Raw genomic sequence first — 23556 nt, forward strand, 5'->3', positions numbered from 1 at the left:
TCCTGTGCTCTTCTAACTGCCCTGGTGTCTGGCTGCGCATAACCAGCGGCCAGGAGATTTGCCTCAATCTCCCACCCCGCCATAAATGTTGCAGTCATTTCTTAGGTCTCATTATGGTCAATGGCCCATCAAGTCTGCTACAATTGCTATCAGTATATCAGCCCTTCCCTCGGATCCTACCAGCGTTCTGTAGGAATTATCACTCTTCTCCATGTAGGGATGACTGCTCTCTTTATCAGTATCCAGCTGGCACTGAAGATGTGCATTCATGAACCCTACCACAATGGCTCTGTTTTCTCTGCTGCTACCATGATCCTGAATTTCAAAATGTTCAGATATTGTGGACTACAGGCCAGTGATCCACATGTGAAGAAAGTCAATGGATTTACACATCAAGCTCTGTTTTATGGAGAAAGTGTGCTGGACTGAGGCAGACCCACACTGCAGAGCCAGTTCCTGAGTAACCTGCACTCTGATGTGGAAATGGAGATTGAATCTCTGTGGGCACATTCTTCATGACCTGATAGGTGTACAGGAAATCTGAAAAACCACAAGAAAATAGGAATTAAGGCAGAAATTCCAGTCTGAAAATTCTAAAATAAATGATCAATGCTTCATTGCTTATGTCATTTAAAACTGGAGCTGACAAAGCCCCAGAGAACACATTTTAGGGAACCATTTGACATTTGTCTGATTCAGGAGGAACAAACGTGTTGCTTTGTCCATCTCTCTGTGGGTCAGAACAGGAGTAGCCTGTGATGGTGCACCCCATAAGGTTTTATGGAAATATGCTTATGAATGTATATATATGACATAACTGGAATACGTTTTATGCTACATATGCCATGTAACATATCTCTGTAAAGATTACGATCTACTGAATCTAGTCATCCTATTTATATGCATCTACCATTTTTGTATTCAAAGTTATGAATATTGGCTGTGTACTTAGTTGATTTTTAAGTCGCCTTAGTAAAGCATTTGGTCAGCTTCTTGAGAAAGGAATGTGCAAATTAAGTGCCCAACCAAGAAACACTTAACAAACCATGGATCTTGGAAGGCTCCAATCCACATAAGAAGTCTTCCTGGAGACAGTAAAGATAGCATGTGGGCAATGGCTGCTGCCTGTAAAAACTGAGTCATGCATGGACATGTGACTTGCCCATGTGACTCCAAAACTCCATCTTGTAGCTGGACTTTGCATAGGAGAGAGGAGGGGGTCTCCACCCACAAGAGAAGGCCTATTTAAGCCCGTGGGAGACCCCTCCATTTTGTTTTCAGCTGGCTCAAGAAATAGCATCTCCACCCCCAAGGATACCTGAAAGAAACTGGAAAAAAAGGACAGTAACTACAGGGGGTATGAGTGATTGCTAGACCCAGACTAGAAGAAGACTAGTCTGTAAAAGGAAGCTTACTGGAATACCTCTGAGGGTGAGGTTTTATCTGTACTCAGTTTCATTACTGTATTAGGCTTAGACTTGCATGTTTTATTTTATTTTACTTGGTGATTCACTTTGTTCTGTCTGCTATTACTTGGAACCACTTAAATCCTACTTTCTGTATTTAATAAAATCACTTTTTACTTATTAATTAACCCAGAGTATGTATTAATACCTGGGGGGGGAGGGCAAACAACTGTGCACATCTCTCTATTAGTGTTATAGAGGGCGAACAATTTTATGAGTTTACCCTGTATAAACTTTATACAGGGTAAAACGGTTTTATTTGTGGTTTGGACCCATTGGAAGTTGGGTATCTGAGTGTTAAAGCAGGAACACTTCTTAAACTGCTTTCAATTAAGCCTATAGCTGTTAGGGGACATGGTTCAGACCTGGGACTGGGTTTGTAGCAGGCTAGCAGGTCTCGCTCAAACCAGGCAGGGCACTGAAGTCCCAAGCTGCCACGGCAGGAAAGCAGGGGCAGAAGTAATCTTGGCAAATCAGTTGGCAGCCCCAAGGGGGTTTCTGTGATCCAACCCGTCACATAGCCTAAGGCTGAGTCATCACTCTATGCACTCTGTAAGCCTCCCTGTCTGGGCTCAAATGGGAGATAACTGATTAAAGACTGGGTGATCAACCAGTTAACAAGGGGATTCAGCTCATCAGCGGGGGCAGTTAAAATGGAAACAGAATGGGACAGGAGGAGGCTGGAAGGAAGAGCAAAGAAGCCCAGGAGCTCAGAAAGGTGAGCACACCCCCCTCCTCTCATCCTGTGTCTAGGGAGTAAGTAGAAGCTTGGGGAAAGCATTATGTTTTGGAGACCATGAACGTGTATATGACATTATAATTAAAGCACATGATGTTGGACTTAGAGAGGAGTGTGTGTGGGCTATTTGCAAAGCAAAACACATGGGGAGATGGAGCATACCATGTGACACTCGTATATGGAAAACTCCCACTATTGCTTTGTGTGACACCCTTTCTAAAGAAGGTTACTTTAGTCACAGCTGGATGCTAGGTTACTGGAGCTGCTTGTGTGTTTGGAATGCGCAAGGCAGTTCAAAATCTAAAATGGTATTTCGATATGAAAGAATGGCCCAGACCATCTCCATGGATGGAGAGGACAAAATCCCAGCAAAAACCTAGTGAGGAATCCACGGAAAGGGAAAGTCCCACCTGTAGCATAGGTCTCCCGATTTCCAGACTTCAGAGAAGCCTCCTCTGCTAGGTTTTTGAGGGGTAGAGGTGGAGGTGGCCACCAACTTGGTGGAGAAAATCATCTAAATTAATGCTACCTCAGGCATTTCCCAGTTCACACTGGGAACAAATCTTTAGTGGGGCTTCTGGGGACATCTGCTAGTGCTGGAGCCCTTATCAATATAGCGCTATACTACAGAGAGCTATTAAAAGAGTACAGGACCTCTGGATCCTAGACGATTCACATACCGGGTAACCTCATGGAGTTTAACATATTGCATAGGTAATTCCTGTTTAAAGAACAATCTTACCCACTAAAATTACTACTGTCAATTTCTCCTCACATAAGGTGGAAATTTATAGATATAATGGATTGTAGTCATGACTGTAGCAGCATAATGTGCATATAGTCAAATAAAAGGCAGGCAACAAGATTAAATGAAACAGATTGATCCAGATCTGCTCTCATTTAAGCTGGTGTAAATCTGAAGTAACTCCATTGCAGTCAATGAAGTACTTTCAGATCAGCATTGACGTAACAGAGTAGAAAGTGGGCCAGTGTCTTGATTTTACTGTTACCATACACACAGCAACAATTTCAATATCTAATTCTTCTCTCCTCTTTAACTAACTAAAAAGAAGCTGAGCTCTCTCCTAATGAACAAAGGAAAATGATACTTCAGGGGGACAATAGCCTCAGCTTCTGTGAAGAACAACAGCATTAGGCCAGGTCTACACACAGACTTTGTACTGGTATAATTAGTTCAGTGAGGGGCCTGATATTTTTACTGAAATAGTTATGCCAATATAGCCTTCCTAGTATGGACACAGTTACATCAGTATAAAGGTGATTTTTACTAGCATAGCTTATTCCTCTTCCCCTAAGTACATTTATACCAGTATAACTGTGTCCACACTTGGGGTGGGGTGGTGGTGGGGGTCCACTTTAGATGGTAAAGGTAAAGCAGAACAACTTTTGTGTGTAGACAAGCCCTTAATTTCTCACTTTCCTTACTCTCCTCTTACATAGCACATTTGAAAGAAAATTTACAGACTCGTATTAAGTGTCTCTCCATTCACCCAGTAGAACTTGGCTCCTTTCTTGCGCAGCCCAATCCAAGAGTCTCTTGTGCGTATTCGATTCATTATGAAATTCTAGACAAAACATATGTCACAATGAATTTCCACACTGAGAAGTGCATCTTTTCTGATTCCATTCAGTATGGAAGAGTTTCCGTTCTGAAAATGGGTTCCTACCTTTATTTTAGAGATACCGGGGATCTGATTCTCCACAGCCCTGCACTTTGTGTTGTCATTTTTGCCTGGCCAAGTGGGTCTAAAATGACACCATTCTGAAAAGGAAGGGTTTTACCCCATCTTTGTACAGATCTAAATAGCCACACAAGATACAAGGAAGTGGACAATCAAGCCCAATGTGTTTTCTTGATTAGATCGCTACTGCTCTATTGCTAAATTTCATTGCAAGAAACAATTCTAAAAGCACAGAGAGGTCACGACCTATAGTCAATGGAGGATGAGCCAGTTGGCCATGTTATTGGACAAACAGAGCCTTGCTCGCTGATCAGAGTAGACCAAAATACAACTTCAGCCAGTCAGAAAGAAACCACCACAATGACACTGGTATATCCTCACCCCACCTCACCTCATGCTCCGCTACCCCTGCAGTTGCAAAAGTACATAGATCATTAATATCATCAGCTGTATATCATGGATAACAGATAATACAATGCTCTGAAGGATAGCAAAATATTTCAGTACAATGACTTCACTCAATTAATAGTGGTGAGGGGTGAGAGTAGGTGAAATCTAAGTAAATACATATCTAGATTAAGAGATTACAGTGTTTAAGTACACGGGGCCTAATTCACCATTTTCCTGATGGAGTTTTATGCCAGGGTAACTCTACTGATTTCAGTAGAGTTACACCAGCATAAAAGTTGAGAAATACAGAACAAATATCCCTTACCTTCCCAGTTGTTCAATTTTTACTCTTGACTTTGGCGATATCATTTCACCATTTCATTCTATTTTCTTTCTGGGAAGATCAGATCTAAATTCTGATCCTGCACTCACTGAAGTCAAATTGCAAACCTCCTATTGACTTTAGGGGTACAGGAGACCCTAAATTTCTAATAAGTAAAAAATTATTATTAAAAAAACAACATTTAGGCCTTTCTGTTAATTAAAAAAGAAACACAAAAAAAGTCCATCTCAAATTTTTTATTTCCTTTGATGATTACTTTTAATACATGCCCACTTTGCAGTTTTAATTTCTGAAAGCTTCTTCCACCCCATCTCAGAACATGAATGGGCTTCTGTGATGGATGCTGATGGAAAACAACCTATATGTCATTGAACATGCTGTTTGCGATTTGACTTCTCTGTTAGTGACAAGCAGCTCTGTCACATGCTATGTTGGATTCCAGCATATTCTGATATTCCAGGATGTATGGGGGGGGTAGAGAGGGAGGAAGGGGGAAGAGTGATACAATTACAGGAATCGTTGGGGTGAGAGAAGGGATGCTGTATCAGAAGGATGGAAACCTTACCATTTCTTGTTGGCTTTCAATCACAGCAAGAGAAGCCCTGTGTGCAGAGCAGAAGCTCTGACTGGAGTCCCAGTCTGCTTGATCTTCTGAGAGGTAATAACATTTCTTTCTGTAGTATAACCAGTCATCAGGGCACGGCTCCAGGTGAGGCAATCTGAGAGGATCTTTATTTGAAATGAAGTGAATATTACTATCCTAGTACATAGCAAATGCATAGGACTGTGTTTTATTCACTATTCCCTAAAAACTTCACAGCAAGCTGGTCTTAAATTCTGTGGCAAGGCACTTTGGTGTCTGTGATACTGCCAGAACAACCTGGAAATTCTGCAGCAACCTCTAGTATATTAAAAAATGGAAGCTTGTATTGAATTAAAGATGAAACTGAACGATACAATACAATATGCTCTGTTAATTATTTAAAATATTAAATTCAATTTATTTTACTTTCTCCCTAAATTATCAATTGACAATGGGCTGTAAATTTCTGTATTGAAAATACACAGCTAAAAGTTGGCAGGACATGGAAGGGCAGACAGCTGAGTGAAGAATGTTTGGGGCTTTGAGGCATGGGAAGTGGTTTGAGATTGTGAGAGATGCATCCAATGAAGTGAGCTGTAGCTCACGAAAGCTTATGCTCAAATAAATTGGTTAGTCTCTAAGGTGCCACAAGTACTCCTTTTCTTTTTGTGTAAGGCAGTGGTGCCATCTCTTGAAAGAGGATAGCACCACCTCCACAGTCTGATATTAGCCCCAGCCACTCATACTGTAAATGGGAAATGCATTTAAATGGAAAAAGAAGCTGAGAATTCACTGTAAATCATGGCTAATACAATCACTACAGCAGTCCCCTCTACTCTTTGTTTGAGATTGTGGGAAAGGCCGATTTGCTGAAGATTTCTGCTGAACTGATCAGCAGTGAAAGACAGCAGTGTTGATAAATTGTAATTAGGCTTCAGAGACAACCCTCAATGAAGGTGTTAATGGCTACCATTGATCATAGACCTGGCTAAAGCTGATGCATGCTCTCTGCATAAATAAAGGCACAACCATATGCCTTTGTGTAGAGATAGATGAAACAAAAAAGCTACTGTCCAAGGCAAGGGCCAGCATGGCAAGACCTGAGTGGAAGATAAAGCCATGTGAGCCAAGGGATTTCCCTAGGGCCTGATTGCAAACATAGGCTGCAAATATTGATCGTTTGCAGCTGTGTGTGTGTGGTGTGTTTCAGTGAGAGAAAGCCGAGAGAAAGCTAGCAGACAAACAGTATGTCTACACAGCAAAGAAAAACCTGCAGCTGGCCCATGCCAGCCAACTCAGACTCGCAGGGCTGGGGTAGTTTCATTGCTGTGTAGACTTCTGGGCTTGGGAGGGAGCCCGAGCTCTGGTACCCTCCCACCACACAGGGTCGAACCCAGGCTCAGTTGTATTTGCATATCCATACCTGCTAAGCTCCCACATTGAGGGCCTTGATGCAATAACCAATTAAGTCAATGGCAATGTTTGCATTGGAATAGGCCATATGTTTTTAAGAGGGCATTTCGGGAAAATCCAGTCAGTGTCATATGCTGAGGTAGTATATAATAGAGCAGAGGTTCTCAAACTGTGGTCTGCGGACCACCAGTGATCCCCCAGCTGCATTCAGGGGTTCACGGATAGTTCCCTCTAAGGTGCGCATCTGGGCAGCCGTACGTGAGAGAGTGAAGGGCCAGCGTGGATGCACTAATTAGGTGTCTGGACCCTGGAGAAAACGCACATGTAAGGTGAGGTGGTGGCCTTGTGGGGAATAGTGGGTAGGTGGGAGGGGAAGAGGGGGTGGGGGGAATTTGGAATGTGCGGGGCTGCGATGGCCAGAGAAAGAGGTGACTTTCCCCAGCTCCACGGCTGTGGCTGGTGGGGAGAAATGGTCCTCCTTTCCTAGCCTCAGCTCTGTGGCTGCTGTGGTGGGGGAGAGACCACACTCCTTCCCAGCCCCAGCTCAGGGGCTGCTGCGGCGGGGGAGAGAGGGAGAGACCCCCCCTGCTTCCCAGCCTCAGCTCGGGGCCTGCCACGGTGGGGGAGAGAGGGAGAGACCTCCACCTCCTTCCCAGCCACAGCTTGGGGACTGCTGCGGTGGGGGAGAGAGGGCACATCCATCACATTAGAAAGGTAAAACTACTGATATTAAAATATGAGTTGTGTGCTTTTATTTGTAGAACAAAAAACCTTAATTATTATTAAGGGGTTTTTTTATTATAACGCTTTTATCCAAAGAGCTTTACAATAGTTAGCTAACGGTACAAACAACATTTGGAAAGATCATTAAGTGGTCCACTGAGACCCTTAGAAATTTTCAAGTGGCCTGTGAAACAAAAAGTTTGAGAAGCACTGGAAGAGAGTAGCTGGAGCACAGTGCACTCTGGGATGTTCTGTTGCATAGAGAACTGGGAGGAAGAAGAAGCAGCCAAACTGGGTTAAACAGGAACAATTAGGGTCCCATCTGCACTGAATAAAACTGTGGTAAGTGGGTTACAGATATGTGCCAGCCTAGGCCACTGGCAAGGGTGGCACACAACTGCAATGGTTACTAGCCATGTGGTATGTGGACATAAAGGAACCAGTTCATTAATGACTGAGCATTCAGTGGTCCAGCATACAAAGAGAGAGAGCCAAGACAGTGCAACATTCAGGCTTTATTCCTTCCTCTACATGTACTTTCTTCTCTCATCAAGCACTTCCTGAAAGAAAAGTTCTCTAAATTTCTAGATGACAGCACATACAATCCAACAGGATATAACTGTTCAACACATCAAGACTTTTAGAATGATACCTTACAAGGCATACTTTGTACAAAACATATAATTATATCACCATGGTGAATATGGGGTGCTAGGATGTTGCTTTGGAGTACAGAATGTCACAAGTGCCCTCTATTGGGAAGCAATCCATTTGAACATATAGTGTGACAAGGCTTGCGTATGCAGCTAGTCCTCCTGCAGTGTTTCAGAAATCCAGCAGAGTTGCCTTTTTCTTACAGATCCACTTGTATGATGAATGACAGCTATCCGCATGAATCTCCTGCTTCTTGAAAGCAGCACAGCCCCCTCCACCTTTTCTGTCTTTCATGGTAAAACTGGGGGCGGGGAGGGAGAGGGATCTCAAAGATGAGCTAATAACTTCTGAAATGGGGATGAGGAGGCACCTTTATGCTTTTGGATTTACAAGACCAAACCCAAAATCAGGAATTTTCAGATCTGGGTTCTGTTTTCTCCGAACCATCAAAGCTCAGGTGTGTTTGGATACAGAGTTCTGATTTTGGACCACCTCTACCTAACTTTTAAGCTGGTTGAAGGAAGCAGTAAGTTTTTGAGATAGGTTTTGATTTAGTGTTTTGGTACAGTTAGAGCACATCTCCCCATATCTAAATGGATACCAGGAATGCAAATAGTAAGCAACAGGGGTTGCAACCGAGGCTTGATGGATGCCTACTAACTAAAGCTGGACAGAATTCCCCCCCCACCCACCCACCCAATTTTGAATTTTCAGTGAAAAATCAAAACCAATCGTATTTTGACCAAACACTGACATTTTCATTCCTTCAGGCTGGAAAGAAGCTGCTGCCAATTGCAGAGGAAACAAGGAACTTTCAGCCAGAGTGAGCAAATCACAGAAACACTGCCTGAAGCAAGGTAAGTGCCTAGGATTCCTTTAGCAAAGGTCAGTCAAAACAGAGTTTAAGATACAACAGTGCCCCTTGAAAGTCTCCATTTGCTCTCAGCAAGGACCAGCAAGACCAGAAACATTTCCCACCACGAGTATTAAGGCTTCTTCTGCTTTCCTGCCACACACACAAGTGATATCTCTGCCCACAAACCAACCCTTGCTCCTACTAGAGTGCCAGAAGTTTGTCTGCGCTGCTGTAACCCAAAAAGAAAAGGAGGACTTGTGGCACCTTAGAGACTAACCAATTTATTAGAGCATGAGCTTTCGTGAGCTACAGCTCACTTCCTCAGATGCATATTGTGGAAACTGCAGCAGGCTTTATATATACACAGAGAATATGAAGCAATACCTATTCCCACCCCACTGTCCTGCTGGTAATAGCTTATCTAAAGTGATTTCCAGCACAAATCCAGGTTTTCTCACCCTCCACCCCCCCACACAAATTCACTCTCCTGCTGGTGATAGCCCATCCAAAGTGACAACTCTTTACACAATGTGCATGTGATATATGCCATCATGTGCCAGCAATGCCCCTCTGCCATGTACATTGGTCAAACTGGACAGTCTCTACGTAAAAGAATAAATGGACACAAATCAGATGTCAAGAATTATAACATTCATAAACCAGTCGGAGAACACTTCAATCTCTCTGGTGACGCAATCACAGACATGAAGGTCGCTATCTTAAAACAAAAAAACTTCAAATCCAGACTCCAGCGAGAAACTGCTGAATTGGAATTCATTTGCAAATTGGATACTATTAATTTAGGCTTAAATAGAGACTTGGAGTGGCTAAGTCATTATGTAAGGTAGCCTGTTTCCTCTTGTTTTTTCCTACCCCCCCCCCCAGATGTTCTGGTTTAACTTGGATTTTAACTTGGAGAGTGGTCAGTTTGGATGAGCTATTACCAGCAGGAGAGTGAGTTTGTGTGTGTATGGGGGTGGGGGGGGATGTGAGAACCTGGATTTATGCAGGAAATAGCCCAGCTTGATTGTCATGCACATTGTGTAAAGAGTTGTCACTTTGGATGGGCTATCACCAGCAGGAGAGTGAATTTGTGTGGGGGGGTGGAGGGTGAGAAAACCTGGATTTGTGCTGGAAATCACTTTAGATAAGCTATTACCAGCAGGACAGTGGGGTGGGAATAGGTATTGTTTCATATTCTCTGTGTATATATAAAGCCTGCTGCAGTTTCCACGATATGCATCTGAGGAAGTGAGCTGTAGCTCACGAAAGCTCATGCTCTAATAAATTGGTTAGTCTCTAAGGTGCCACAAGTCCTCCTTTTCTTTTTGCGAATACAGACTAACACGGCTGTTACTCTGAAACCTGCTGTAACCCAGTTTCCTATAATCTTGTCATGCCTTCTCACCACTTTGTTATGTTAGCTGCAACTCAATACATACACAGTTATACCACATCCTTCAAATAAAGCATGAACAGATTTTACAGAAAAGAGAAAAAGTGAGAGTGAGAGATTTAATGTTTTACTGAGAAATGCTTTACAGAGAAGAGAATAGAGACAGTGGGAGAGTGGGATTGTAGCTGGGTATGTGAACTGTGAAGTTGAGTACCGGAAAGAAGCAGAAAACGGCAGGGGTAATGGTAAAAGAGGGCTCCGGAGAAAGCTTCAAAATGTGACTCCAGAGCACCCTGCAGGCTCAAAAAGCAGAAGGCAAATAAAAATCACACCACATCTATTATTTGTACATAATCTCATGATTTTAAAGCCAATCTTGTGATATTTGGTGAGTCTAACTCAGGGGTCTAACTATGGCACGCGTGCCAAACACGGTACGCGAGCCAATTTTTAATGGCACGTTGCTGCCTGCCAGACCCGGGCAGACAGCAGCGTGCCACTAAAAATCCTGCCAGGCCCGGCCCACTCTTTTCCTCCCCCCCCCCCCCCCCCGTCCCCCGCTCTCTCCTTGCAGGGCAGGCAAACTTCCCACTCCCCCGGCCTCTTCCCCCAGCGTGCTGGGTTCCTGCCCCTCCTCCTCTCCCTCCCTGCGGCTGATCAGCTGACGGCCCTTACTATGGAGGGGGAGAGGGAAAAGCGGAGCCACAGCACGCTCTCTGCTCTGGGGACCTTGGGGAAGGGGGGTGGAATCAGGGCATATCCCTTCCAGCCCCCTGCTGTGAGCTGTTCAGGGCAGGGGGCTGGGAGCACCCCCACAACCCCAGTCCACACCCCCAGCCCTCTGCCCTCACCCCTGCACCCCCCCCACAACCCCAGCCCTCTGCCCTGACCCCTGTGCACCCCCCCACAACCCCAGCCCTGACTCCGGCACCCCCCACACATACCCAGCCCCCCCATGCCCTGACTCTTGCACCCCCCACATCCCCACTCCCAACCTGAGCACCAAACGGGAGCTCCTGCACCCCCCGCCCCATTCCCACCTGCACCCCTCGCACCAAATTTTACCTCGCTGCCCAGGTAAACGCTCCACACCCAAACCTCCTGCCCCAACCCTGAGCCCCCTCCCACATTCTAGCTCCTGGCCAGACCCTGCACCCCAACCCCCAGCCTGCTCCTTCACCCCCAGCCCTGTGCTCAGTGCACTCCCACCCTCAGCTCAGTGCAGAGAGAGAGGAAGAGAATGGGCTAGAACCAGGGAGAAGACAGGTACCTGCTCTATGTGGGCAGGGCTGGGATCCCAGACTGGCAGCGGGCTGAGGGGGGCCGGCAGCCGGGACCCTGGCTGGCAGGAGCCGGCAGACGGAACCCCAGGCCGGCAGCGGGCTGCGCGGGCCGGCGGTGTAAGATCAGCATTTTAATTTAATTTTAAATGAAGCTTCTTAAACATTTTGAAAACCTTGTTTACTTTACATACGACAATAGTTTAGTTATATAATATATAGACTTATAGAGAGAGACCTTCTAGAAAACGTTAAAATGTATTACTGGCATGCAAAACCTTAAATTAAAGTGAATAAATGAAGACTTGGCACACCACTTCTGAAAGGTTGCCAACCCCTGGTCTAACTCATGATTTTTGAACATTTGGGGTTGGCGATACTGTGAGTGAGTGAGTGAGTGTTCCAGTCATGAGAAAAGAGTTAGAAGGCTGCTGGTCAGTGGCAGATGGTAAATGGGGTAAGTGTAAGTGTGGGGAGGCATTAGTGGGGGGATGGGAAAGTGAGTGTGAGACTGAGGGGAAATATGAGGGAGGCAGCAATGTGAAGTGGGAAAAATCAGTAGGGTTTAGTTTGAATCAGAGGCTAACACTGACCGAAAAGGATGTATCAAAAGGCTAAGGGAGGGCATGTAGTGCTCTTTCTACCTGAGATACACAACGTGACCAGGGAAAAGTGAGTAGCAGCTCTGTGGGATTTTGGTACTTTTCAAGCAAACGTATATGAAGCTCAGCCTGCCTCAGCACTCAAGAGCCTTCTTAGGCTGAGGTATCAGGGTAAAGGGAATGACACAATGGGAGCAGCAAATTGTGCACTAGGGCTGGGCAAACCAGTTGCTTTAGAACTAATTTAACTTCAAGAAGAAAAACAACACTGACCTGTATCCTTGTAATTTGGGGTCATCAAGCCACGTCCATCCTCCTTCTTTGAAATTTAATCCAATCCAGTGAAAACTAGCATCTTCATACTGGGTACTGAAAAATCCCTGTGGGTGAGATGATAACCTGAATATGTAAGTCTCTTGCTGAAATCCAGGAGTGTGGTGTCTGTTTTGCTCCTCTTTGAAGAATAGGGCAATACTTCAGTACTCACCATTTCTGCCTCACTTTCAAAAATCAGGAGGCTGGATTTCCTGGCTGCACAATAATCTTTGCTGGCCTGCCAGATTTTCTTCTCCTCTGAGAAGTAGTAACATCTTCCTCTGTACAGCAGCCACTCAGGAGGGCAGAGCTCATGCTCTGTTCCCGCAAGGGCATTCGTATATTTTTGGTCCTTTTACTATTCTTTACATTAGTACATTTTTTAAAGTTTATACCTGTGAAAATTCTCAATATTATAGGCTTTTCACACAAACTATACAAAGCTTTGCTGTTCTGTAGTTAAGAAAGGAAACTGAGCATCAGGATAACTAGATGCTGATCTGAACTCTGCTCGTAACTTGCTATAACCTTGGGGAAGTCATGTAGGCCCTCATTTTCAACACTTCGGGTGCCCAGCCTGAAGCTTTTAGGGGCTGCTTTTCAGAGGTGCTGAGTATCCACAGCACACATTCACTTCAGATGGAGTTGTGGCTACTTAGAACCTCTGAAATTCAGGTCGACCATGTCTCAAGTTGGGCTCCCAAAATTAGTGGAGAGTCTTGAAATTTGAGCCTATCGATCTATGACTTCGTTTACCCATCTGTAAAATTATTATAACAATACTTATGCTGTCTTGTAGAGATGTCGTGAGGCTTAGGTAATATTTGTTAAACCCTTTGAGATCCTTGAATGAAACTTGCCTTATACCTTGGTATTAAAGGACAGCTTTCCGTTTTTTGTAGTGCCCAGAAAAATGCACCTAAGTTTTTGCACTCACAACTATGGTGGCAAATCCAACAATTTAGAGGCATAAATAACTGAGCTGCAACTACATTTTTGTTTCGATTTTTGTGCTCAACTAACTATGGGCACAAAAAAATGCAGGCACAATTTTTGTGGGCCTGATTTTACCTGCAAAAAAACCTCTTAGTATTGTATTGCCTTTCACTGGTTTGTCTCAATAAAGCTACATACTTGAAAGACCAGAGCCGTTCAGCCCCTGGAACACCAAGGCCCACAGTAGACTGACTGCTTTTCCAGGTGTTTGAGAACTGCATCAAATGTAGGTACCATTTACCCTTTTAAAATAAAAATAAATGCACACCACTGTAATATGTGCACTTAAAGGACTTTTCCTTGCCAGATTCATAGAAATTACTGCTCGTTTGGGTTCACCACCAGTAGAAACCTGCATTTGATCAGTTTTGTGCTCTCCCTTAATTTACAATGTGGATGTGGCCGTAGGCTGAATATTAGGATTACACTGCTCCCGGGGCAGTGTAAGCATACCTTCCGCATAGTGAGCAGCCTTCTACTACGTTGCCTGCCCCTGCTCCCACTGAAATCAAAGGGAGTCTTGCTATTAACTTCAACTGGAGCATGATGGGACCCAGAGATATGACAAACAAACATCTTCTTGCAGAAATATTTTATCTCCTCACCCTGTTTATTTCCACACAGATTCTCTTTCAGTCTGCTCAGTACCAAGGAGTGAGCTCCATGGGTATCTTCCACTGAAGTGTGGTTTGCATTATGTCTTAGTGACGCCTCTGTCTTCACAGCCTTTTCACAACACTCCCTCAAGGCTTACACACAAAAAAGGAGATAAATTGATGGTTAATAGGGACTTTGGTTACATAAAATGAGGGGAAAGATGGTTTTACAGCTAAGGCACTGGGCTAGGAAGTAAGAGATCTAGGTTCCCAGCTCTCCCTCAGCCTTCCACTGTGACTTCAGATGAGGTGTTTATATTCTCTGTCTGAAAAATAGGGGTAATGATACTTCCCTTACCTGACAGGTGGTGGTGAGGATTCATTCATTATTGATGGTGAGGCACTTGTGTACTACTGTAATGGGAGCCTGTGATAGCAAGGGGACTGGACTCGATGACCCAGGAGGTCCCATCCAGTCCTATGTTCTTATAAGTAGACAGATAAAATGTTGGTAGATGAGGCCTGGAAGGGACAGGCTAGCTCCGCACCATTTTATTATGCAGAGTATGGTCACTGGGGAAAAACTAGATATTGACAATATGATTCTTCTCACTATACCTGTGAAACTCCACTGACTTCACTGGACTTATTCCTGATTTACAGCAAGGTATGGGAGAGGAGAATCAGGTCCATAGAACGAATACACCTTTTGGAGTTGACCTTCACCCTTCTCAACCTCAGATCAAAGTGATATCAGATTAATCACTCATCTGAAATTGCCCATCACAAACCCAAAATGCCAATGGCAATACAGTACAGAACTCACACTTATTGACTGTGCCATTTGGGTAGTGTCACTCACCTTGCAGAGCTAAGACAATTGCAACTCCTTGCAGCAGTGCCTTAGTCCCTAGAATTAGAGCAACAATGCACCAGCCTAGCTGCTGAGAGCAGGGACCTGGCAATAAGAAATGAAAGAGTTTGGTTTCAGCAGAGAGAAGCTGCTGTACGTTAGCTCTGTTCCAATAAGTGTCAGTAGCTGGGTAGTTTAGATCTGAATAGAGGTGAGAGGTGCCCATTGGTAAAAAGGAGTCTACAAGCCAGGCTAAAAGGTCCCTTTTGAACCCTGATACATTGTTAGAGGTGCTGCTGTTCAGAGAAGACAGAGTAAATTTTTTGTTAAGCGACAAGCAGATTGTGGGTTGGGGTGGCATCCTTCAAAGAAGATGTTAAATTATGTGCCTTTCTGCCCAGGTCCACTGGAAGTATGGTACTGTCTTGTGAGAAACTATGTTCTTTTGCAGCGTGAGAAGACTAGCACTTTTCTTCCCTACACTGATGAACTGGCAAGGTGGAAGTTCAAGATCACATACCACTTTGAGAAAAAAGTTAGGGGATAACTGACCGGAGAAGAAGGATGATCTTGTAGCTAAGATGTTGGACAGGGGTTTGGGAGATGGGAATTCTATTCATGTCGCTGCCAGAGGCTTCCTGTGTGACCTTGGGCAAATCATTTAATATTTTCTGCTTCCCAGGAGTGTTGTGAGGATTAATTCATGATGCCAGATCTTCAGCTGGTGTAAGTTAGTGGAGCTGACATTGAAGCTACTTTGATTGATATCAGCTGAGACTCAGGCCCTTATTAGGCTGTATGGCCCAGATCTCCAAGTATATTTAAGTGCCTATCTCCCATTGCTTTTAGTTGGAGTTAGGCACCTAAATACCTTTGAGGATCTGGACCTATGTCTTCTTTCTCAACTTTATACTGATCCAAGGTATAGAAGCAAACACCAAGAATAGTTTAGATAACACTGGTGCTGCACAGAAATATTTTCTTTACACTTGAAATTGAACTTGTCCCCTAAGAGTCTATTAAAAAAAAAACAAAGCTATTTCCACTAGGATCTATATTTCCCTTTGAATTTCATATTCAGCAGCTTGAGATTTGACATCCAACAGTAATCTCACTTGCAGCAGTGTATCTAGACTGGCTTCTGTGAAATTACTCCAGGATTATGCTGGTGAGATCAGAATCAGACAGCGGAGTGCCTCACCTGTGGCTTCTAATGCATCGGCATCTAGAAATACTAAACCAAACTTTTATTAAGATAGAGCCAAATCTTGCTCTCACTTGTATCTCCTACCCAGAGTGGAAAGTCTGATTCTGTGCAGAGAAAGATAAGAGAGGAGAGAGACAACACAGAAAATAAACTCCATATCTGTATTTTGTATCAAACACACAGGTGTCTTAATCCTACCTGTGTAGGAGCTTTGTTTCCTTTCTTTGAATTGTGGGGTTGTGTAACCACAACCAGCCTTATCCTCCATCTCTAGGTCTCTAGAGTATGAGCTTTACTGCCAGGCAACTACAGACGGCAAGTACATACAGGAAGGGAGCAGGGGCAGGTCTCTTGAGAACTTCTAGGGGAAACTACACAGCAGATTGGCTATCATCATTTCCTTGTGACTACTGCCTCGCTTCGGGATCATAGGTGCCTCCTACCAGCCACAGTCAAGGCTGGTTTAATTCACTATTCACCTCCTCAGGCTGAGTTCATACTAGCAAGCATGTGAATAGTCTCATTGAATCTCCATAGGATTATGTATCTGCTTAAAATGAAGGATGTGCTGAAGAGTTTTGCTGAAAAGGGATGTGATAATTCACATGTGCTTGAGTTCTTTGCTAAATTGGGGCCAAAAAGATGATTTCATAAATATGTTGCCTTGTTCCTACTGTGCATATCTCTGACCTTCCCCTAGAGTCACAGCAGGAAGTGCGTCAGGCACAACAAGAGCCTGAGTTAAACTGTGGGGAAGGCAGCCAGTCAGAATGGATGTTCTCCCCAGGCAGCGATGAAATTTGCATGAGGGTTGAAATTTCCTGAGTCATCCCCAGTCTGACTCCAAGAGAGGCCAAAACTATGCCACAGGATATGTAATCCCAAACTGCAGTTATGGCCACTGGAGGGTGGGGGAAGGATTGGGCCCTGTGCACTGGGAACATACACTCTCAGGGTTATACCTGCATCTTTGTGGTATGGACACCTATGCTACTGATTCCATGTCCTGGGACAGGCCCTCCTGGACTGCTCTATGCATATGGCAGCAGCAGAGGTGGGAGATTGATCCCAGCAATGTCCTTGTTCATATGCCACATGTTCCCTGTCACATCCTGCATATGGATATGGCTGTTGTCCAACAGTATGTCAAGTGTGTGTGTGTGTGTGTGTGTGTGTGTGTGTATACTTGTACATGGTTCCAGGAAAGTCCAAACAGGGATATTCTTGCTGGATTTATCCCAGTGTCCCTATATCCTGTGACTCCTGTTGGGTGTTCAGTTGGACTCTGCTCCATTTCTGGGTCTCAGACTTTAAAGCTAGATGGGACCATCATAACCATCTAGTCTGACCTCCTGCACATCACAGGCCACCACGCATCCACTCCTGCAATAGGCCCATAACCTCTGGCTGAGTTACTGACGTCCTCAAATCATGATTTAAAGACTTCAAGTTACAGAAAATCTACCATTTACTCTAGTTCAAACCAGCACATGACCCGTGCCCCATGTTGCAGAGGAAGATGAAACCCCCCTCTCCAGGTCTCTGCCAATCTGATCAGGTGGAAAATTCCTTCCTGACCCCAAATACAATGATCAGTTCGACCCTGAGCATGTGGGTAAGACCCACCAGCCAGACACCTGGGAAAGAATTCTCTGTAGCAACTCAGAGCCTTGTGTGTTTTGTGAGGGTCTTGTGAGTCTTTTCTTCCTGTTTCTGTTCCCTTTCCCCTCCTGCCTGGGGTTGGATTGGCTCAGGAGTGAGCTCTGAAGATGTTGCTGGTGCTGTGTTCAACAGCAATGACCAGGTTCTGAGTGACTGCTCTTTGTCTCTGGCTGGTTCATGTACCACGGCTGGTGAAATGAATAATTGCACAGCAGCTGGGTAGGGTGGTGTGGGGGAGTCGGGGCGGTCACCTGGTCAGGCAGTTAAAAGCTCAGGCCTTTGGAAAATGTAGCTCTGAATCTGTAGGGATCATGAGGCAGCCTCCTCCCCATGAGACAGGTCTCCAGAACACATAACACCCACTCTCTTTAGGGACCAAAGGGTTCCAATTTATATGTAACAGGGTCTGAACGAGCTCTCCCCTGACAGCTAGTGATGACCTGGGGAGGGGAAAAGACTTCAGGAGCAGACTGTATTTACATGAACACACCTACTCTGCCTAGCTATCCAGCAGACAGAGCTGTGTTGCCAAAGTGATCCATTTTGTCTGGTGTTGGGTTACAAATCACTTTACTATTGAATGCAGGGGAAATGATTATATTGTCCTTATTGTCTGAGCAAAGGACAGCAGAACTGTGCTTAGCCTGCCCTGACTGAGGAGGTTACCCTCAACTGAACTGCACTTGATAAGCAGGGGGTAAGGGGCTAAATCCTAGTGAAAAAAAGAGACAGGGTGCGGGTAGGTGTTCCTATCTGGTGGTGTGGATTCTACCTAAGAGTCTTGGATGCTATTCAACAACCCCTCCCCTGCCCCCATTTAAAGACAGAGCTGATTAGACTCAAATGTGAATCTTTTTTCTTTCTGAATCATTCATACACCATCAACATGTTGCTTACGATGCAAATAAGGCTCCACCATCCCTACCTGTCCTGGGAAAATACATGCGAGACTAGAGGAGTAAAAGTAAACCGAGCTGAACGTCCTTTGGTTCTGTCGTAGAATTCGATGTGCAGATGCAGAACAATGCTCTAACCAGACCCTTTGTAAAGAAGAAAATATTTCTCAGGAAACCATCTATCACCCCAAGGGCTGGAGCCTGTGTGTAGGGAGACAACTGACTGCTTGATTGTGGAATATGATACAGAAGGGAAATGTGGTTATATAAACACACTCTGATTTTTTACAATGGCTAGGAAGGCCTGAGTGGATTTAAGAAAAAATCAGCTTAGTGGCAACTAGAGAGAGAACGATCTGCTGTTGCTTCCCATCCTGACACAAGACTCCTGAAGGGCTGGAGAGACCATACGCTTCTGAGCAGTAACACACCGATATAGAACACTAACTTCTGACTCTATGGGCCTGATTCCCCATGGCCTGGCACCATCCATAGTCATTTCCCCCTAAACAAAGCGAGTGCAAAGTGAATGGAAAATACTGAAATAGTTTATGAGGTGGGAGAACTCATCAGATTCTGACATCACAGTCAGTTGGGAGGCACCATGGAAGGGAAACTTGGGCAGTTGAAAATAGATGGGATTTTTATTCAGATTCTTAAAATCTCTGGGCCTGATTCCCCACTGCAATCACTCCAGTTTTATACCAGTTTCACTCCCCTGACATCACCCAGTGTCACAGCCTCGTCTTTGTACAATTGAAATTGGTTTGTATTAAAAAGCAATATCAGGCACATTTCACAGGCAGTGACAGGAAAGAGTGTGATCAGATACAGAAGTTTTCTCCACTTCCTGCAGTGACATTCACATAGTGGCCAAAGCATTAAAGTTTGCTAAAACCACAGTGCTGTTTGTTGACTGCTCATGCCAAATTATGTCAGCAAAGAGCTACCCAGCAAAGACATTTTTCTCATAATCTCTCATGAATGTGAGCAAGAAGGCTGAAGTGTAAATGTTATAAATGGAAGAAAGACTCTTGCAGGGAGACTGGAGGGAGGGACTGAGAAGAGGATGGTGAGTAAGGGTGAATGTTACTGGGTTCAGAAACTGAAGGGGGGCAGTAATGCAGGCAGGAAAGAAAAAGGCAAAGAAAGCCTGATCCAAAGCCCATTGAAGCCAACAGAACTCTTCCACTGACTTCAGTGCACTTTGAAAGAACACTAACAAGAAGGATTGGTATGTTCACATCGTGAGGGTGTTTATACTGAAGCTGACCACCTGTGATGATCTAGTTGATGGTCCTTGTAGATGAAACAGCCAAGAGTTTCTCTGCCACTGAGGCAAAAATTACCAATGAAACCTTGCAAAAGTGCCATTCCGGTATGCTATATGTTCGGGGCAAATGTAAAATTTGTGCCAGGATCATTCAAACACTGTCTGAAACAGATAAAGCCATCTTCCTTGTCAAGCAGTTGAAAAGCCTGAATGTTGACATCTGCATTTTATCTGAAGTGTGATGGCCAGGGAAAAGAATGTTGAGCACTATAGATTTTTGTTGTTAGGCTGCCCCAATAGGTTTCTCCAGCAAGGGGTGGCTATTGTACTTTCCCACAATGACCGATGGGCACTGCAGGTTGGTAGGTGATTAATGAGTGACTTAGCAGCATCTGACGCCTTACCAGCTCTGGACATTTTACCACCATCACAGTATATGGTACAAGGCCAATGATGTGGCTGGAGATGATTTTTACCAGCAACTGCAGTTATTCCTCAATGAAACTCCAAGAAGATATGTCATCATGAGAGATGTTATCATGATCCTGAGTGACTTTAATGTTCAGGAAGGAAAAGATAATGACACCTGGGTGAGTACTCTCAGGAAGTTTGGTATTGGGTAGAAGAACAGGGACAGACAGTGATTGCTGGAATTTGCAGCTGCCAATGACAGGGTGACCATTGGCTTGCTCTTCTGTCATCCAAGGTTTCACAAACTGACCTGGTACAGCCCAGATGGTTTCATTGTGACTGTTACTGATCATGTCCTTATTAACAATCATTGGTGATCAATGGTCACTGATGTACGCCTTCACAGAGGTGCTCCACTTGACACTGACCATCAACTTCTACTGACAAAACTGCTTCTTCACCTTTGAAGGCAGACAGTAAATGGGCCAAAATTAGTGCAATTCAACCAAAAGCTCGTATTGCATCCAAGCTATCAGATAGCTTTCTGTTCTGACCTGTGTAAGGCCACTGAAACATTACAGACTGAAGTCTCACTTCCTCTGTCCGCAGTACTGACTGCTGCCAGCTTGGTGCTGCGGCCTCAGCCCTTCAAACATCAACCGTGGATCAGTGAAGAGATGTTTACAGCAGTTGGAACTAAGAAACAAAATGAGGTGGCACTTCTGAAACACGTTTATCGAGAGCTGGATTTGACTTCAGAATGTTGTCAAGCCACTGTAAAAAAGATAAGGAATCCTGGTGGTTGACTCAGGCAGCCAGTTCAGAACAGCCTTCTGCCAGGCACAGTCTCTGAACCCTCTACTCAACTTTGTGGTGTTTGCGGGGGAAGGTGGCACAAACTTGTCCAGTAAAGCATCAGAATAGTATCATCTGCCATAGTCTGCAGGATCAGTCACATCGAAGCGAAGATCATTTCAAGATGCTCCTCAACTGAAGAGGGGCCGGTACTTACAATAGAGCCACCTTTCTTCAATCAAGAAGAAATCCAGATAGCAGTCCATAAGCTGAAGTCTAGGAAGGAACCAGAGGTTTACAGCATCACCCCTAAGTTGCTGAAGACAGGTTAGAATATTATTATACCATGACTGCAAAGGCTTTTCCAGACAATCTGACACACCAGTATCATTCCTGATGATTGGAAGAAGGGAATTATTCTGACTCTGTTCAAAAAGGGCTATAAGGCTGAATGTAGCAACTATAGAGATATTATGCTGTTGTCAGTCCCAGGGAAGTCCTTGCTTCTGTGTAAAGATGCTCTAAGCCAGCAGGAGAGAGCTCTCCCACCAGTTTAATAACTCTACCTCCCTGAGAGGCAATAGCTATGTCAGCAAGAGAGCTACCCCCATAGTGCACTCTACATGGGGGGCTAAGGTCAGTATAACTATATCCCTCAGGGGGGTGAATTTTTCACCCCCCTGAGCTACGTAGTTATACCACAGTAAGTGTACAGTGTCCACCTGGCCTACAGCAGTGCAGATATGCTGCTGAACTGCTGCAGCATTTCAAGTGTAGACAAGTCCTTAGAAACACACAGTCGACAGTAGCCATTTGCTTCATGCTAAGGTAAGCACAGTTCAAGTTTTGGCCATCATTTTTCAATGGAATTCTGGAGAGGGTGAAAACATGGGAATAAAGTTGACTCCATTGTGAAGTTGGCATTTAAATTAAGTAACAGGGCCACCAATAGTGTCTGTCCCCCTTTTACATATACATGCATTCACACGCACACCCTACCTCACCCCAAATCAAAACTAACCAGCAAGTACCACTTCCTCAACTCTACTTTGGGAGATTTGATTTTTTCTCTAGGTTTGATCAGCCAGATGTGCCAACATCCCCCACACCTGCCAGCCACAGCTGAAATCGCTTATATACCACTCCCATCCCTTTGCTCTGTTGGTTAGTCCAACCCAGTAATACCCATTTGTAAGAGTTGATCATCATCATCATCAAGACTAAACTTGATAAGTTTATGGAGGGGATGGTATGATGGGATAGCCTAATTTTGGGAATTAATTGATCTTTGGCTATTAGCAGTAAATATGCCCAATGGCCTGTGATGGGATATTAGATGGGGTGGAATCTGAGTTACTACAGAGAATTCTTTCCTGGGTGTCTGGCTGGTGAGTCTTGCCCACATGCTCAGGGTTCAGCTGATCGCCATATTTGGGGTCGGGAAGGAATTTTCCTCTAGGGTAGATTGGCAGAGGCCCTGCGGGTTTTTCACCTTCCTCTGCAGCGTAGGGCATGGGTAACTTTCACATGGGTAACTTCTTTGCACATTGAAGTCTTTAAACCATATTTGAGGACTTCAAAAGCTCAGACATAGGTTAGGGATTTGTTACAGGAGTGGGTGGGTGAGATTCTGTGGCCTGCATTGTACAGGAGGTCATACTAGACTATCATAATGGTCCCTTCTGACCTTAAAGTCTATGATTCTATGTTCCTATTACGTCTTTGGCGTTTAGGGCAGTGACGAAGCTCCTCCACTCCTGTCTGTTGCTGGCAGGTCTTTCAATGGTTCCCCAGCTGTGCCCCAGGTTTTTCAGCTTGGCTTCCACAGCTCTTCACCGTGTTGTTTTTGGATGGCCTCATTTTCACTTGCCTTCAGGTGTCCATTTTATTGCTACTTTGGTGATGGAATCAGTTTCTATCCAAAGCACATGACCGATCCATTTCCAACGCCTCCTGGCAATGATGGTGCTCAGATCTTCTTCGCTGCACTGTGTCAGTAGATCTTGGTTTGAAATTGTTCTGGGCCAAAAGATAAGGAGGAATTTTCTGAGGCAGGTTGTATGGAATGAAAACAGTTTAGACATGTCATACTTTCTCATTCCCCAGCATTCTGCACTATAAAGTAGTGTTGAAAGTACGCAGCTCTGATAAATCTTGAGTTTGGGTTTGGTGTTGTATTTTGATGATTTCCAGCCTGTATTTAAGCTCCTGAAGGTGTTCCTGGCTTTACTGATTTTGTTCTGGATGTCCTGGCTTGTTCCACCATCCTGCTTATGGTGCTGCCCAAGTATGTGAATGTTTCTACATTAGTGAGAACATAATCCTCTATCTGTACTGGTGATGGTGAAGCAATATTAAAGGTCATGGTATCTGTCTTCACAGTAGCAGCCATGCTAGTTTGTAT

The 23556-nt window shown here is 44.5% G+C and overlaps 1 protein-coding gene and 1 long non-coding RNA gene across 2 annotated transcripts; both read right to left on the bottom strand.

The window, feature by feature from the left end:
* Positions 1–278: 278 nt before the first annotated feature.
* LOC140905769 (uncharacterized) lies at positions 279–5358 on the bottom strand. The gene is made up of 3 exons (XR_012156939.2): positions 5207–5358; positions 3688–3791; positions 279–540 (listed from the first exon to the last, which is right to left on the bottom strand). It is a non-coding gene; the product is annotated as an uncharacterized LOC140905769 (long non-coding RNA).
* A 2827-nt stretch (positions 5359–8185) lies between these two features.
* LOC140905773 (killer cell lectin-like receptor subfamily F member 1) lies at positions 8186–16383 on the bottom strand. Its single transcript, XM_073329233.2, has 6 exons — positions 16314–16383; positions 14918–15013; positions 14062–14208; positions 12636–12784; positions 12422–12528; positions 8186–8315 (listed from the first exon to the last, which is right to left on the bottom strand). The coding sequence occupies exons 1-6, from the start codon at positions 16381–16383 to the stop codon at positions 8186–8188; spliced, it is 699 nt and encodes a 232-aa protein (XP_073185334.1).
* Between the last annotated feature and the right edge of the window lie 7173 nt (positions 16384–23556).

The sequence above is a fragment of the Lepidochelys kempii genome, chromosome 1 (genome assembly GCF_965140285.1).
Source record: "Lepidochelys kempii isolate rLepKem1 chromosome 1, rLepKem1.hap1, whole genome shotgun sequence".
Taxonomy (NCBI): domain Eukaryota; kingdom Metazoa; phylum Chordata; order Testudines; family Cheloniidae; genus Lepidochelys; species Lepidochelys kempii.